Source organism: Panicum virgatum, chromosome 6K (genome assembly GCF_016808335.1).
Source record: "Panicum virgatum strain AP13 chromosome 6K, P.virgatum_v5, whole genome shotgun sequence".
Classification (NCBI taxonomy): domain Eukaryota; kingdom Viridiplantae; phylum Streptophyta; class Magnoliopsida; order Poales; family Poaceae; genus Panicum; species Panicum virgatum.
In genome coordinates, this window is record NC_053141.1 from 35,787,109 (window position 1) to 35,802,398 (window position 15,290).

Consider the following 15,290-nt stretch of genomic DNA (forward strand, 5'->3'; position numbering starts at 1 on the left):
AAAGATAATATCGTCAACATAAATTTGACAAATAAAAAGATCCCCGTTGACGTCTTTAGTGAACAAAGTGGTGTCCACCCTCCCGATCTTGAAGCCTTGCATGATTAGGAAGTCACGAAGCCTCTCATACCAAGCCCTTGGAGCTTGTTTGAGCCCATAGAGTGCCTTGTGCAACCTATAAACATGGTTAGGATTCCTCGGATCTTCAAACCCGGGAGGTTGCTCAACATAAACAAGTTCGTTAATAACGCCATTTAAGAATGCACTTTTCACATCCATTTGATACAACTTAATGTTATGATGTGAAGAGTAAGCAAGAAGGATGCGGATAGCTTCAAGTCTTGCAACCGGAGCAAAAGTTTCACCAAAATCCAAACCTTCGACTTGAGAAAACCCTTTTGCCACAAGTCTTGCTTTGTTGCGTATCACCACCCCATGTTCATCTTGCTTGTTTCGAAAGACCCACTTGGTGCCGATGATGTTCTTGTCTTTCGGAGGAGCTTCGAGGACCCAAACTTCATTGCGGGTGAAGTTGTTCAACTCATCTTGCATGGCCATCACCCAATCCGAGTCCTCAAGCGCTTCCTCTATGCTAGTGGGTTCAATACAAGAAACAAACGAGTGATGTTCGCAAAATGAAGCATGTTTAGAGCGAGTTCTTACTCCCTTGGAAGGACTACCAATGATTTGATCAATTGGATGATCCTTGGAGATCCGACCATGCTTCACTAGCGGTACTTGCGTTGATGCTTGTTGGGGTGGATCATGAGTGACTTGTGCTTGTGGTGGAACACTTTGCTCTTCTTGTTCTTGAACTTGGGTTGTTGGTGTTGGCACTTCTTCTTGAGATTGTGTATCATCTTTTTCTTGATCTTTATCCACTTGGGGCGCCGTGGAGGTGCTTGGTGTAGATGAGGAAGGTCCTCCCCCTTGATCATTGTCTTCATGCACCTCTTCCGGCTTGATATCCCCAATGGACATCTTCTTCAAAGCTTCATCGATCTCCTCATCACCTATATTTTCATAGCCAACAACCTCCTCTTGGGAGCCATTAGATTCATCAAACTCCACATCACATGTTTCTTCAACTAACCCGGAGGTTTGATTGAATACTCTATATGCTTTGGAGTTTGATGCATAACCAAGAAAGAAACCTTCATCACATCTACTTTCAAACTTACCGAGCCTTTTCTTCTTGTAGATGAAGCATTTGCAACCAAAGACTCGAAAGTATGATATATTTGGTTTCTTCCCGGTGATGAGCTCATATGGAGTTTTCTTGAGGAGTCGGTGAGGATATACTCGGTTGGATGCATGACACGCCGTATTGATTGCTTCCGCCCAAAACTTCTCGGACGTGCCATAATCATCCAACATTGCTCTAGCTAGGGTGATGAGAGTCTTGTTCTTTCTTTCCACCACTCCATTTTGTTGAGGCGTGTAGGTGGCGGAAAACTCATGCTTGATGCCCTCTTCATCGCACCATTCTTCAATCTTCATGTTCTTGAACTCGGTGCCGTTGTCACTCCGGATCTTCACAATTGGGGAGTTGTACTCCCTTTGAGCTCTTCTTGCAAAGGTCTTGAAGATTTCCGGAGTTTCACCCTTATCGCCTAGAAACATAACCCAAGTGTAACGTGAAAAATCATCAACAATTACTAGGCAATAGAGGTTACCACCAATGCTCTTGTATGTAGTTGGACCAAAGAGATCCATGTGAAGTAGCTCGAGCGGCTTGGAGGTAGACAACATCGTCTTGATGTGATGATGTGTTGCAACTTGCTTCCCGGCTTGACATGCTTTACATAGTTTGTTTTTGTCAAACGTGACATCCTTCAAGCCGGTGATCATCCCTCTCTTGTGGGCTTTCTTGAGGTTGCTCATGCCAATATGAGCAATTCTTCTATGCCAAAGCCACCCAAGAGAAGACTTGGTGAAGAGGCATGTCATGGTACTTGTTTGCTTTGAAGAGAAATCCACCAAGTAAATGTTGCCATGTCTAAACCCCGTGAATACCAATGACTTGTCTTTTTCATGAGTTACTACAACACCATTCTTGTCAAAGGCACACGTTAGTCCAAGATCACACAATTGAGCAATTGAAATAAGATTAAAACTAAGTGCTTCTACAAACAAAACATTAGAAATAGATAAATCTTTAGAAATTGCTATTCTACCCAAACCTAAAACTTTTCCCCTTGAGTTATCACCATAGGTGACGTGTTCATGATCGCCGGGGTCTTCAAGGGAGGTGAACAAGCTATCATTGCCGGTCATGTGTTGAGAGCAACCGCTATCAAGTACCCAATGTTTTCCACCGGCTTTGTAGTTCACCTACACACATGAGAATTCACTTTTGAGTTTTAGGAACCCAAACAAGCTTTGGGCCTTGCACATGTGTGACAAGAGCTTTCGGGACCCAAAGTTGCTTGGGGAGCTTCTTCTTTGACTCCTTAGTGAGTTTGCCAATGAATTTGGCCTTCACCTTGCCCTTCACTTTACTCAAGAGAAAATGGTTATTTTCAAACATTGAAGAGTAATTCTTGGGTAATTTAGGAAGAGGACGTGATGGTAAAGTGCACTCCCTAGTGTGGTGCCCGGTGACTTGGCAATGTTGGCAATATGATCCAACTTCCTTGATGAAGCTAATCTTGATCTCCGAAGAAGGAGTAGTGCCTTGATTTGGCTCCGGAAATGAACCAAGACCTCTCTTGCCATAGTCACGTGCATTGTTGAAGAGAATTTCCTTGTGGATGTATTCTCCTCTTGAGAGCTTCTCCACACTACTCTTGAGGCTTGCAACTTGATCCATCAATTCTTTTTCCCTAGAAGGTGCAAGCTCGGGCAAAGCATTAGTAGCATTTGCATTAATGAGTAGGTCATCACATGAAGTAGAAGCATTGACCTTCTCAATAGTTTCATGAGCAAAGTTCTCAAGACTTGGGTCAATTGCTTCATAGGCAAATTCAAGTTCTTGATACTTGTGAGCCAACTCCCTATGCTCTTGTTTAAGCTTTTTGTGGCTCTCTTCAACTTGCTTAGCAAGTACAAGTGACTCATTGTGCTTTTTGAGCAAGTCATTGTACTTGCCAAGCAAGTCGGAGTGGGCAAGCTCTAACTTTGCACGAGTGCTCTCAAGAATCTTGACTTTGCCCTTTTCCCTCTTGATAACGGATGTATACTCATTAATGAGGTTAGCAAACTCATTAGGGTCAAGCTCATCATCACTATCATCTTCACTCTCACATACCTTAGAGTTACCTTTGGCCATGAGGCACATTGGAGGTGGAGGTAGTGATGGTTCTTCATTTGTGAGGGCGATGGTGACTATGTCTTCTTCATCACTTGAATCTTCGCTTGATGAGACATCGGTCACCCACTCTTGTTTTTCCACCAAGAAGCTTCTCTTGGTGTGCCCTTTCTTCTTTGGGAAGAGCTTGGTCTTCTTGTCATGGCTCTTTTTCTTCCCAAGTCTCTTGTTTTTGTTCTTCCTTTCTTCTTCTTCATCATCGCTTGAATCATGGCGATGCTTGCTCTTGTGATCCTTGTTTCTTTTGTCCGGCTTGGGGCAATTTGGACGGATGTGACCTTTTTCTCCACAATTGTAGCAAATTTTGTTTTTGACATCCATTGGCCGGAACATTCCCTTCTTAGAGTCAAAGTTGAACCCCTTCTTGTTGATCTTGTCATTCAAGCGGGTGAACTTTCTCATCATAAGAGCAAGCTCTCCATCATCTTCAACATTGGATGAGCTTTCATGATGATCATCTTCTTCATTGCTTGAGCTTGAATCTTGCTTGATCATCTTGAGTTTGCGGTGCTTGTTGGCCTTGGTTTTGAGAGCAATTGATTTGCTTGTTGTTGGCTCTTCGGTCATACCAAGGATACTCATTTCATGAGCGCGAATTTCGCCCACAAGCTCTCCCACTTCCATTGTATCAAGATTCTCCTTTTGAAGCATAGCATTGATAATGTTGTACTTGGGCTTCGGAAGGAGCATGAGAATCTTGCGGTTGATGGAGCCACTGTCAATTTTGGAGACTTCAAGAGCATTAATGTCCTTGACAATGACATTCAAGCGAGAGTACATATCATTGCAATTTTCATGAGCTAGCATTTTAAAGGAATCATACTTAGCTCTAAACAAGTGATATTTTTGTTCACGGACTTTTGTGGAGCCTTCATGAATTTCAATTAGCTCTTTCCATATATCACTTGCTAAGTCCATGCCATTTACTCTAGCAAAGACTTCCTCACTAATGGCTTCGAAAATTGCATTTCTAGCCTTAGCATTCCATTTTAATTGTTCGGTGGTGGGAGTTCCGGTGAACCCGGTCTTAGTCGCCAACCATACTTCGGGGGCAATCGCATCAAGGTATGCGGCCATGCGAACTTTCCAATAGGCAAAGTTCTTGCCCTCGAAGTGAGGCGGCGAACCACCCATCTTGGCCATAGCTCTAGGCGGTGAAGCCTAATGATCCAAATGAGCAACGAGGCTCTGATACCAATTGTAAGGATCGATGGACCAAGAGGGGGGGTGAATTGGGCCTTTTTCAAATTCTAAAACAAAGTAAAGCAACCTTATCCTATGCAATGCTAGTAGGGCACCAATTCACCAACCGGATAACTAAGCTACTAACACAAGCTAAGAGAGCTAAAACAAAGTAAAGCCTAGCAAGGTAGAGCTAAGTTATGATCTCTAAGTCAAGCACATGAGTAAATTGCATGAAAGAAAATGCTTGAATAAAAGGAATGGACAAGAGACAACCGGATTTTTTCCCGTGGTATCGATGTGTTGGCACACACACCCCTAATCCACGTTGTGACACTCACAAAGAGTATTGTCACCTCCCAAGTCACCGAGACGAGGGCGCTCACTAAGAGTCTCCGTTCACCATCCCGGCGTGGTGGAGATCAAGCCACGTACAATCTTCTTCTCCGGGCTTCCACAATCCTTGGCAAGCTCCGCGAGAAACACCTCGATCACCAAGATCGCCTAGGTGATGCCAATCACCAAGAGTAACAAGCTAAGGCCTTCACTTGAGCAAGAACCGATCACCAAGAACGGATGCACACTAGCTTCTCTCTACTCAAGTCCTTAATCTTGCTTCTTGATTGATTGAATGCACAAGTATATGAATGATGAAGCTCAAGGTGGCTCTTGACTATGGTATGAGTGTTTGGATGTTGCCTGGTGTCAAGAGTGGGCGAAATGACCCATTGGAGGGGTATATATAGGCAGCTCACACAAATAGAGCCGTTGGAGAAAAGCTGCCAGAAAACTGCGTAGCGCCGGTTAATCCGACGTACCCCCCATTGCCATCGTCGGTTTAACCGGTGAATGTAAACTGCCTCTTCTGAAAACTAGCCGTTACAACTGGGGCAGATTAACCGACGTAGCATCGGTTTAACCGGTGAGTGTAGTTGTCCACTGAACCACTGAAAAATCAAGTCTCTGGACAACTGCACCGACGTTAACTCAAACCTATCGTCGGTTTAACCGGTGAGTACAACTTTTGAATTCCTCTGAAAAAACCATCTCACTGGTCAATTGCACCGACGTCTTGATTCAAACAGCGTCGGTTAATCCGGTGAATAGAACTTGAATTGCCCTGGAAAAACCAACTCTGGACTAATGCACCGACGTTAAATTCAAACACGTCGGTTTAACCGGTGTATTGAATTTGTCCAGACTCTGCTGACTTCGTTTAACCGACGTATAGAAAATTGAGAGCGTCGGTTAAACCGGTGTATAGACTTTTTCTGATTTTGTCTTTTCTGATTTGAGTCTTGAATGAAATCCAAATATTCTTGAGATATAGTTTGAGAACCACTTATTTGAACTTCTAGAGACCTGAGTGACCATAGTGTGCATCCATTTTCAAATGATCATGTCCATGCTCAAGTTACTTAGCCTTGACCCCTCTTAATAGTGCGATCACTACAAAACTATAAAACCTATACTAACCTAAGTGTCCTTCTCAACCTTGTGACACTTAGGACTAGAAAGATCCTTAGCCTTGACATATATAAGTTGAAAACCGAGATCGCCTTTTAGAATAACCGAAATTTAGGGGCCTCTTTTGACATATGACCAAATGAGCGATAAAGATCTTTTAAACTGCACAAACTCATTAGTCACAATAATGGTTGTCATTAATCACCGAAACATACCTTGAGGGCCTAGATGCTTACAATGATGATATTAGGTTTGGCAGCAGGACAGGGTTCCTGGGTGTCTTAGCCCCGCCCGTGTCGATTAAGGACCGATCGTTGTGGCAGTGCTGATCGGGGATTGAATTGTACTAACCGCATGCCGGGAGTAGGAGGTAGTCGAAACCGGTAAGCCTAGTACTGCCTTGCTTCGAAAGTACAGGACTTCAACTCACCTCCTGGGGTAGTCGAGTAGTCGCGGAGAAATGGGGATGCATGTTTACTTTTGGTGGTCTCACGTTGAGCTCGGCTGACCATATGATGGTGGGGCGGTCCTGTAGTTCGAGGTGGGGAGGGGAATGGTTGGCATGTATAGTCCGACGGGGCAAATACGTGCCGTGTTGGTTAGGTCCACCTTGCAAGATTAAATCGGATCGATTTGCCGTGTCTCGCGGATATGTGGGCCTTGATCTCTTTGTCACACTGTAGCAAATGTGTTAGGGTATTAGAGATATAAAAATGGATACTATCCTGAATCTTAAATTGGATGCTCCAACATGTGTGTGTAGATAGGCAAACCTTAGTGAGAGTCTATCTATATAAAATATGCGGCTAAAACATTGAAAGTAAGGATACACCTCTAGTTGCTATTTCTGCAAAATAACCACTAGCCAAAAGCCTTGCATGTCTAGTTATGTGGGCTAAGTTATACCCACTGGTCGGGTAAGTCTTGCTGAGTATTAGTATACTCAGGGTTTGTTGTTTACCCTGTTTCAGGTATAGGAGCTACCTAGGGTTCCCATCGGTGGGCTCGATGTGGCGCCTTGTCTTCACGTCTCGGTAGTTCTCGATTTATTTAGTGTGTTCTATTTATTCTCTAGTAAAAATGCTCTGTAAGTTAGATTCTCTTCCGTGCTGTCTTTTCTGTTTGAAATTTTTAAGTTTAAAGCTGTTTTGTAAAAGTCTTAATATAATTTACTATTTTTGCAAGTTATATCGTGCTGGTACCTTCTGCGCTCGCCTTCGTGCGAGACTTCTGGTGTGTTTCGATCAGCCTGTGGGTTGGAAACAGCCTGTCAAGTTACACTTAATTAAGCTAATGCGCCTGACGATGGCGGTTACACTTGATTAAGTGTTTTAACTCGACAGGTCTGTCACACAAACGCTCAGTACGTACACTGTTATTTAGTTCAGTGTTTAATCATGTTTTTTCTGAATCTTGTTACTAGTATGATAGGGTTGTTCATCCTAGTTCTAGTCAAGCTCATGATCTATTTATTTCAGAATTTAATCGGACAATTGCCTAATTATTCAACACTATTCTGTTATTTGAGCTGGTTGTCCAATCAGCAAATAAAAAAAGCCCATGGCGCCATGATTTTTCACATACTAAAATGAATTATTTCCTTTAGTTTCCTTAATGTTAATTTTTCACTTTCATTTATTAAGTATTTGAACAGATAGATAAACAGAAAATAGTATATCACATTATTATATTTTTGTGAGAATATGTTTTTGAACCAATTGCAATTTCTATGAAACTCCCAACTTTTAAACGCTGTTAGAATGTTTTCCTTGTCATTTGGATTTTACATGATTCATTAGGAATACATTTTTAAATACACATCCGCACAAAAACAACTTTTGTATGTCGCCATGGTTATTCGTATCGAACAGTGCTGTTGAGCAAAACAAAATTCAAGCGAGCTGAAGAAAGTAAAATGAGCAAAAAAAGACTAGCAGTTCTTTTGGCCCACTGTCTACAGTTAATAAATATTTGTTCTCTTAAAAAGTAACACTTAGCTATCTAAATTAAAAGGAATTCAGCCAATGCTAACTTCATTTCCTCTCAAAATAAAATCTTAATCAATTAAAAGAAGCAGTCCATTAAAAAGCATGTTGATCAAACATTCTCATGCTGAGATAAAAGGGTGACATATGAAGAACATTTCTCTGCACCAGGAAACTACTGGGTAAAACGTTGTCCCGTGCCACATATTAGAAATAAACCAAAAAAATCAACATATAACGAGGATTAAAGATTTTATTTCCAGAGGCAAAAGTCCAATACACATTGGGCGCACGGAAGCCATTTTATTTATACACGGATGCATATTCACATACAGTATTTACATCCGGAATACACCATATTTCGTGTCTTCGGGAACCGGCTTGGCCGCAGCAGAGAGGCAGAGGCTCAGAATCCGCCTGGTATCAGCAGGGTCGATGACACCATCGTCCCATAGCCTAGCAGTAGCGTAGTAGGGGCTTCCTTCTTTGTCGTAAGCCTCCGCGACCTTTGCTTTGAAGGCTTCTTCCTCGTCCTTGGTCCACTATATGCATGAACAAACAAGAATCGGTCATGTAAAAAGGTCATTTTGAAATTCAAGCTGTTAGGTTGTTTAATGTTCTCCAAAACAAATGAATGAATGCAATATACCTCCACTCCTTGTCTCTTTTTATTGTTCTTTTCTATTTGAGCAAGGACACCGGCTGCCTGCAAAGGTTTGAAGGAAGAAACAATAGTAACTGTTGACTGATATTGCTTTGCTCTGTTTTGTGCATTCCACCAAACGAAACACCTCGCCACGACTCATGGGTCATTGCTTAATATTTTGCATGGAGTTACATGCATTGCAATACCAGGAAAATATTGAGTGGGATTGTAACAGCTCAAACAGATCAGAAGACCAAAATCTTTGGCAAGAAACTCCAGGAAAAACCTACAGCTTTTAGCATTCCTGGCACAAATATAAAGATCTAAAGAACTCACCACTGAAAAACCACACTTTCTTTGCATCACATAAGCATGGCATTGCATATTATTTTTTTTCTTCAGACAACAGAAATTAGCTTGACAGTTTTATAAGTAGGATTCTAGAAGTGCAAGTGTTTGAGACTCCAAACAAACTCTAAGATGCTAGCTGTTAATGCACCTTATCCCTTATCCCATTTTTTAGGCCTATGAACTCATTACGCATCTTCAAAGACTAATAATAATGGCGCCAAATAGCAAATGACATCATCTTCAACGCATCAAAATACTGGCAATGAATATCAATTATTACATTATAGACATTATGTCATTCTTACAAGAGAATGATAATATGGATACATGTAAATTAGTAAACACAATGTAGTTGCGGCAATAACCAGTGTGATGGCTCTTACCTGGATGCCACCCATAACAGATATCCTAGCAGTTGGCCAAAGAAACAAAAAGTTTGGGCTATAAGCACGGCCACACATTCCATAGTTCCCAGCACCAAAACTTCCACCAACAATTATTGCAATTTTAGGAACCTGTGTAGACATATTCGCTGTTACATATTATTGGCAAGTTCCATTGGTGCAAGGTTTGTAAGACATCAAAGGGTCAAGAAAGGCTTGACCTTGGCGCAGGAAACTGCCATGACCATCTTTGCTCCAGCTTTCGCAATTCCACTAGCTTCAGACTTCGACCCAACCTACAGCAGATAAACTAAAAATTAGTATGCATGTCATAGGGGTTGAACATCTCAGACTTCACAAAAATAACTAACTTGTATGTTTAGTTTTAGCATCCGAACCATACTGTACAAATCCTACAGTCCATTATTGTGCCATATGTAATTCATGTATAACCTGGCTCCACACTCCATTAGTCAAAACAATACTATGAACATAGTAGATGGGGTGAATTTCACATTCGTATTTCCATGCATAACCAATAATTACATTCAGATAAAAAAGAATGACGATACAAATAATAAGTTTGTCTACTATGTATGTAGTGAGATATGAAAAGTTTGTCTACTATCTATATATTAGGTTATGAGGTGAACAAGCTCGAGGAAGTAATTCGAAGAGTAAATAATACACCATACCATGAACCCAGTAATATTTTGAAGGAATATCAAAGGAATATGGCGCTGAGTGCACAGTTCAATGAAGTGGGAACCCTTTAATGCCGACTCAGTAAACAGGATACCATTATTTCCAATTATTCCAACTGGTTGCCCGCATATCCTTGCAAAACCAGTCACCAGTGTCTGCATAAAATTTAAAGAAAAACAAATTGAGTTGCCAATACATAGGATAAAGAATGCAGATGATAGCTAAGTTCAACTAAAAACAGAAACCCTTACTGTTCCATACAATTTTTTGAACTCATCAAATTCACTACCATCAACAATACGGGCTATTACTGAACGGATGTCAAAGGACTGCTTCAAATCAGCTGGTGCAATTGAGCGAAGTTCCTCTACATCATACAATGGTTCTTGGTAATCACAAGCAGAACTTTGAATATTTGTCCCCTTAGCAGCTAAGTGCAGGTTCTTCACAATGTTTCGCCCCATTTCAAGCCCATGAAGTTCATCTAAATCAAATAACAATGTGAGATCTGTCTCAGACAAACATCATCTTGAATGTACTTAAAGCAAAATAATACATAAGATGAGCACCTATGGTAAAACAAAGAGATTGAAAATGCATGATGATGTAAAAAGGAAAAGGAAAAATAAGAAAGCTAAAAGTAAAATGGTAATCACAATTCACAACAGGACCAGTTGACCAGTACAAGAGTCTACACATTAGTTTCATGACCAAACAAATCATGAAACAAGCAAAAAGATAGAAGAAAAGAGGAAATGGCTATGCAGTATATAGACATATTTCAGGACACTTTCCAGAAAACAATCAGCACTGTCCAATGTCCATACAATCTTTGCAGGCATCATTGAATAATGTATTTCTTAATAGAATAACAACACAAAGCCTTTTAGTCCCGAGCAAGTTGGGGTAGGCTAGAGTTGAAACTCAACATGAACTACTAACAAAAGGGGAGAGAAAGTGAAAAAGAAAATAAGTACATATAAGGCGTCAATAGTAGTAATATTAATAGGGGATATAAAGGTTGTCCATGGCGATGCAGTAAGCAAGTTCTTCTAAATTCAATTCCATCCTACCCCATTAATTATATGATGATACAATAAGTGCTGCTAAAGTTTACCTTGTGCAAAATGATCCGAGACTCCGGATACCTTACAATGTACTGATGCTCCACCAAGGTCCTCAGCAGATATCTCCTCTCCTGTAGCAGCCTACAAAATTTGCCCCTTTATACTAAGACATGATTTAGACATTGGCCAAAATCTCATCATGCACAAAATATACTGAATAAATAATATGGTTGACAAAGAATACTGACCTTTACAAGTGGGGGGCCGGCTAGAAATATAGTTCCATTTCCCTTAACTATTACACTCTCATCCGCCATTGCAGGAATATAAGCCCCGCCAGCGGTGCAAGATCCTAAAACTAAGGCAATCTGAGGGATACCATCTGAAGACATCTTAGCTTGATTGTAGAATATTCGACCAAAATTATCACGGTCTGGGAAAACTTCAGCCTGCCTGGGGAGATTAGCACCTCCACTGTCAACGAGATATATGCAAGGCAATTTGCATTCAGAAGCAATTTCCTGTGCTCGCAGATGCTTTTTGACAGTAAGAGGATAGTATGTGCCCCCTTTTGTGGTTGGGTCATTGGCCACAAACATACATAATCGTCCATGAACAGGTCCTATGCCAGTTATTATACCCGCTGATGGTAATGCTTCTTCATAAACATCCGAGCCTGCAAGCTGTATTGTCAATATTACCATCAGCACCAGTACTCTAGAACAAGATGTACAGCTATAAAAACAATCATTTTTTATTCGGACTGTCCTACACTCCTACAAGATGCCGACACTTCTGAATATCCAGAGGAACTATGCTGCAGGGTGCCTTTGGAAGACACTGGTGTTTCAATTAAACTTATGTCGCTTTGACTGTCAACCTTATAGCTACTCTGTTTGAAAAAACGCATGTTCTTTCTTTTTCCCTTTTTTGGGAAGCATAAATGTTTTGCAGCACTATCTAGCAATTTTCCCTTTCAAATATTTCACAGTTGATGCATGAAAAATCTGGAGAAACTGTATTTTCAACCTACAAAGGATACTAGCACAGTTCTTTCTGGTAAATGGGGGAGAACCATGTTTTCAAATCGTCTAGTCGAACCTAGTCGCCATGGGACCGATCAGACGACTAGTCGCGATTAGTCGTCGATCAGGCCGATTAGTCGAGCTTAGTCGGTCCTAGTCGTCTGCCTAGTCGTCCTATGTGTCCCAGGACCGATATGATATATGTACTACATATTACTTAATAAAAAGCAAGTATGAAGGCAACAATAATGGTCGATTTTTCACTTATTTGTGAGAGATGATTTGTGAACTGTCCAGAACTCTGTATTCCTGTCCCATAGTTCATATTCCTGTCTCTCAGCCTCTATATACCAAAAACCTAATGGGCCACCTTGCCAGCCCATCGCCAGCCGAGGCCCACAACTCAAACAGCCCACAAAACAATCTCAAGTCTGATCGTTTTCCAACCTGATCGTGCGACTAATCGCGACTAGTCGACGACTAGTCGGACGACTAGAAAACTAGTCGCCCAGACTTACTCGGTGTCCCTTATCGGGGTCACCGGACCGATAAGCCCGACTAATCGCGACTAATCGCGATTAGTCGGACGACTAGATAACATGGGGGAGAAAAAAATTTACAATGCAGAAAAATAACAACTAAATCCTAGAATATCTTCATATAGAATATCCTCATTTTAGTTTAAGGTGCTTTATGGTTTGAATCAGTATTTGCATTATCCAAGTACTGGATTAAAAAAAGGCAGTACAATAGAAGCATTTTTTTAGAGCACCACAGGGTGAAACTTTCATTACAGTTTTGAAACAGGTATATTTTCCTTACCATGTTAGATCGCTCATTTTAACAGACAAACTGAGGAACTCAGAAGGTGCGAGCAAGAGGCGTTATCCCAAGAGTGGATGTATTTTTGTTGCTCCATTGGAGGCTTAGTGCACAGAATTCTTCTGAATCCTATAGTAATTGAACTATTGGCTGTGAGACCCCTGTGTACCAATTACCAAACAGCGCTAAGGGATTGCCTGCTGCCATATGATTATGCTATACCCATACCAATTAGCAATTTGTGCAAGAACAGCAGCTGGCAATGGGGCTGAAGTGACTTTGTTCGTGAACGTAAGTCAGGACTAGCACCATAGGCATGTCTTACATCCTACTGTGTTGTTCGAGCCTGAATTTCAGGAGGTAATGGCAACCTTCAGGAGTTTGGCAGGAGGAGGGGTTGCAGGTGGCACAATTCTACTTTTTGGAGTAACAGGTACGGACGCACAATGGAGCATCGTTCAATTCGACAATGCGTGGAACAGGCATCATTGAGCCTCCCATCTGCTTCACAATTCTCGCGAGCCCCGCAAACTTGTAGCATCACTGACTAAGGGGAGCAGAGCACACAGTACAGGCATGGAGTTCACTCGACAATGCGGCGGCCTGGTCAAACGCAGGGGGGGGGGTGGCGGAGCGACGGACCTGCGAGAGCTCGAGGAAGGACGCGCCGGGGTCGAGCAGGCGGTCGATGCGGTCCCGCGGGAGCAGCTTCCCCCGCGACGCGTTCCGCCTCACCGCCTCCGGGCCACCCCCGCGCAGCACCTGCTCACAAGGGGTCAGGGGACGCGCGCGCTCCCCCGCTCTTCAGTCAGGAGGCGGGAGGAGGAGGGGCACCGGCAGTGCTAGCGAGCGAGTTGAGCGGGGCGGGAAGCGGGGGCACCTGGGAGACGCGGGCGCGCAGGTCGGCGAGCAGCGCGGCGACGGCGGCGGCGTTGCGCGCGTAGGCGGCGGAGCCCCGGTCGAGCGTGTCCGGGAGCACGGAGGCGGAGGCGGCCGCCGCGCCCCCGCGGGCCGCTGCCGCCGCTGCTGACGACGAACTGTGCGCGGCCGCGGCCGCCGGGGCCGGCGCGGCGCGCGGGAGGAGGGGCAGCAGCCGCTGCCGCTGCCGCCGCCCCGCGGCGAGCCGGGCGAGCATGTCTCCGCTGTCTCGGGAGACGGGTGTTCCGTGGGAGCGGGAGGGAGGATCGATGGATGTCGCAGTGTTCCGTTCCGCTCGCTCGCTCTGCGGCCGGTGGACCGGCTGGAGTGCGTTTCAGTTTCAGCCCGGTGTTTCGCTGCGCTGCTCGTGCACGCAAGTCGGGCGGCGGCGGATAATGGTCTGACTCGACGTCGCGCTGGGCGTGGTGGTGTCGTGTTCGCAGTGGCAGTCTGGCGGAGTAGGGGAGCGGGGGCCAGATCACGATGGGATCGGCCGTGCTCTGCCATCGCCGGGGCAGCGACCGAGGATGAGCAAGAGTGGCCTGGTTTCCTACCATAACTTGTGTTAGAAAACTTTAGCTGTTAATTACTGATATTAAATAAAAATATTTTGCAAAACTAACTTCACAACTCCTGGGTTAGAAATTCTAAAGAATCTAATAAGTCAATTGACCGCATAATTAGAAGATGGTTACTGTAGCATCACTGTAGCCAATCATCAATTAATTACCGTCATTAGATTCGTCGCGAAAAGTTACACTCATCTTTAAAAAGATTTTGCAAATAGACTTCATTTAGTACTCCATACATACGAGATTCTTTTCTCGAAAAAAATGTGTTCTAGAATCTAGAACGATCCAAACAAGGTCAGTATTTAGGTGGCAGTACATGCCAAAAAATATAAAATAATAACACTTATGTTTTAAAATAAATTTATTATAAAAATATATTCTATAACTAATCTTATCCACTTATTTTGTGCCGGAATGCTACTACTTTTTCGTATAACTTTAGTTAAACTATATAATTTTAATTAAAGTTTAACTGTTTGATTTATTAAAAGGTGAGAATTGCGGAGAAAGCACCTGTTCCGTTTCAAATTATTAATTATTTTCATAAATTTAGATATATAATATTTACTACTACTTCTACCAAAGATATAATTTTGGCTATGAATTAGACAAGTTAGGACGGAAGAGTACTATGCAGTAAGATAATACTATATCTAAATATAGAAAAATATAGAAAAATCTACGTATCTCAGCTTTAAAAAAAACTACGTATCTAGAAAATCAAAATGATGTACAATTTGAAATGAAGGAAAACCGAAGAAAGTACTAATTACTTCTATATATAAAACTTTGGTGAGGTCCCCTACTCTTTTCTCACGGTGATATCCTTAACCACCCACCACCCCCTATCTCCTCTA

The 15,290-nt window shown here is 42.6% G+C and overlaps 1 protein-coding gene across 1 annotated transcript; it reads right to left on the bottom strand.

The window, feature by feature from the left end:
* Window positions 1-8,171: 8,171 nt before the first annotated feature.
* LOC120712373 (methylcrotonoyl-CoA carboxylase beta chain, mitochondrial-like) lies at window positions 8,172-14,186 on the bottom strand. Its single transcript, XM_039998139.1, has 10 exons — window positions 13,824-14,186; window positions 13,586-13,705; window positions 11,345-11,779; window positions 11,147-11,237; window positions 10,281-10,513; window positions 10,020-10,184; window positions 9,546-9,620; window positions 9,325-9,456; window positions 8,594-8,650; window positions 8,172-8,486 (listed from the first exon to the last, which is right to left on the bottom strand). Exons 1-10 carry the CDS (start codon window positions 14,076-14,078, stop codon window positions 8,283-8,285), a joined length of 1,767 nt encoding a protein of 588 aa, XP_039854073.1. The 5' UTR covers window positions 14,079-14,186; the 3' UTR covers window positions 8,172-8,282.
* Window positions 14,187-15,290: the final 1,104 nt, after the last annotated feature.

Bases quoted from the DNA above. Each gene is read 5' to 3' on its own strand.
- LOC120712373 (XM_039998139.1), bottom strand. From the start codon at position 14,078: ATGCTCGCCCGGCTCGCCGCGGGGCGGCGGCAGCGGCAGCGGCTGCTG. The intron at 10,185-10,280 runs GTAAGGGTTTCT...AATTTTATGCAG, and splicing joins TCAAAAAATTGTATGGAACA to ACACTGGTGACTGGTTTTGC. The intron at 9,457-9,545 runs GTCAAGCCTTTC...ATGTCTACACAG, and splicing joins TGGCAGTTTCCTGCGCCAAG to GTTCCTAAAATTGCAATAAT.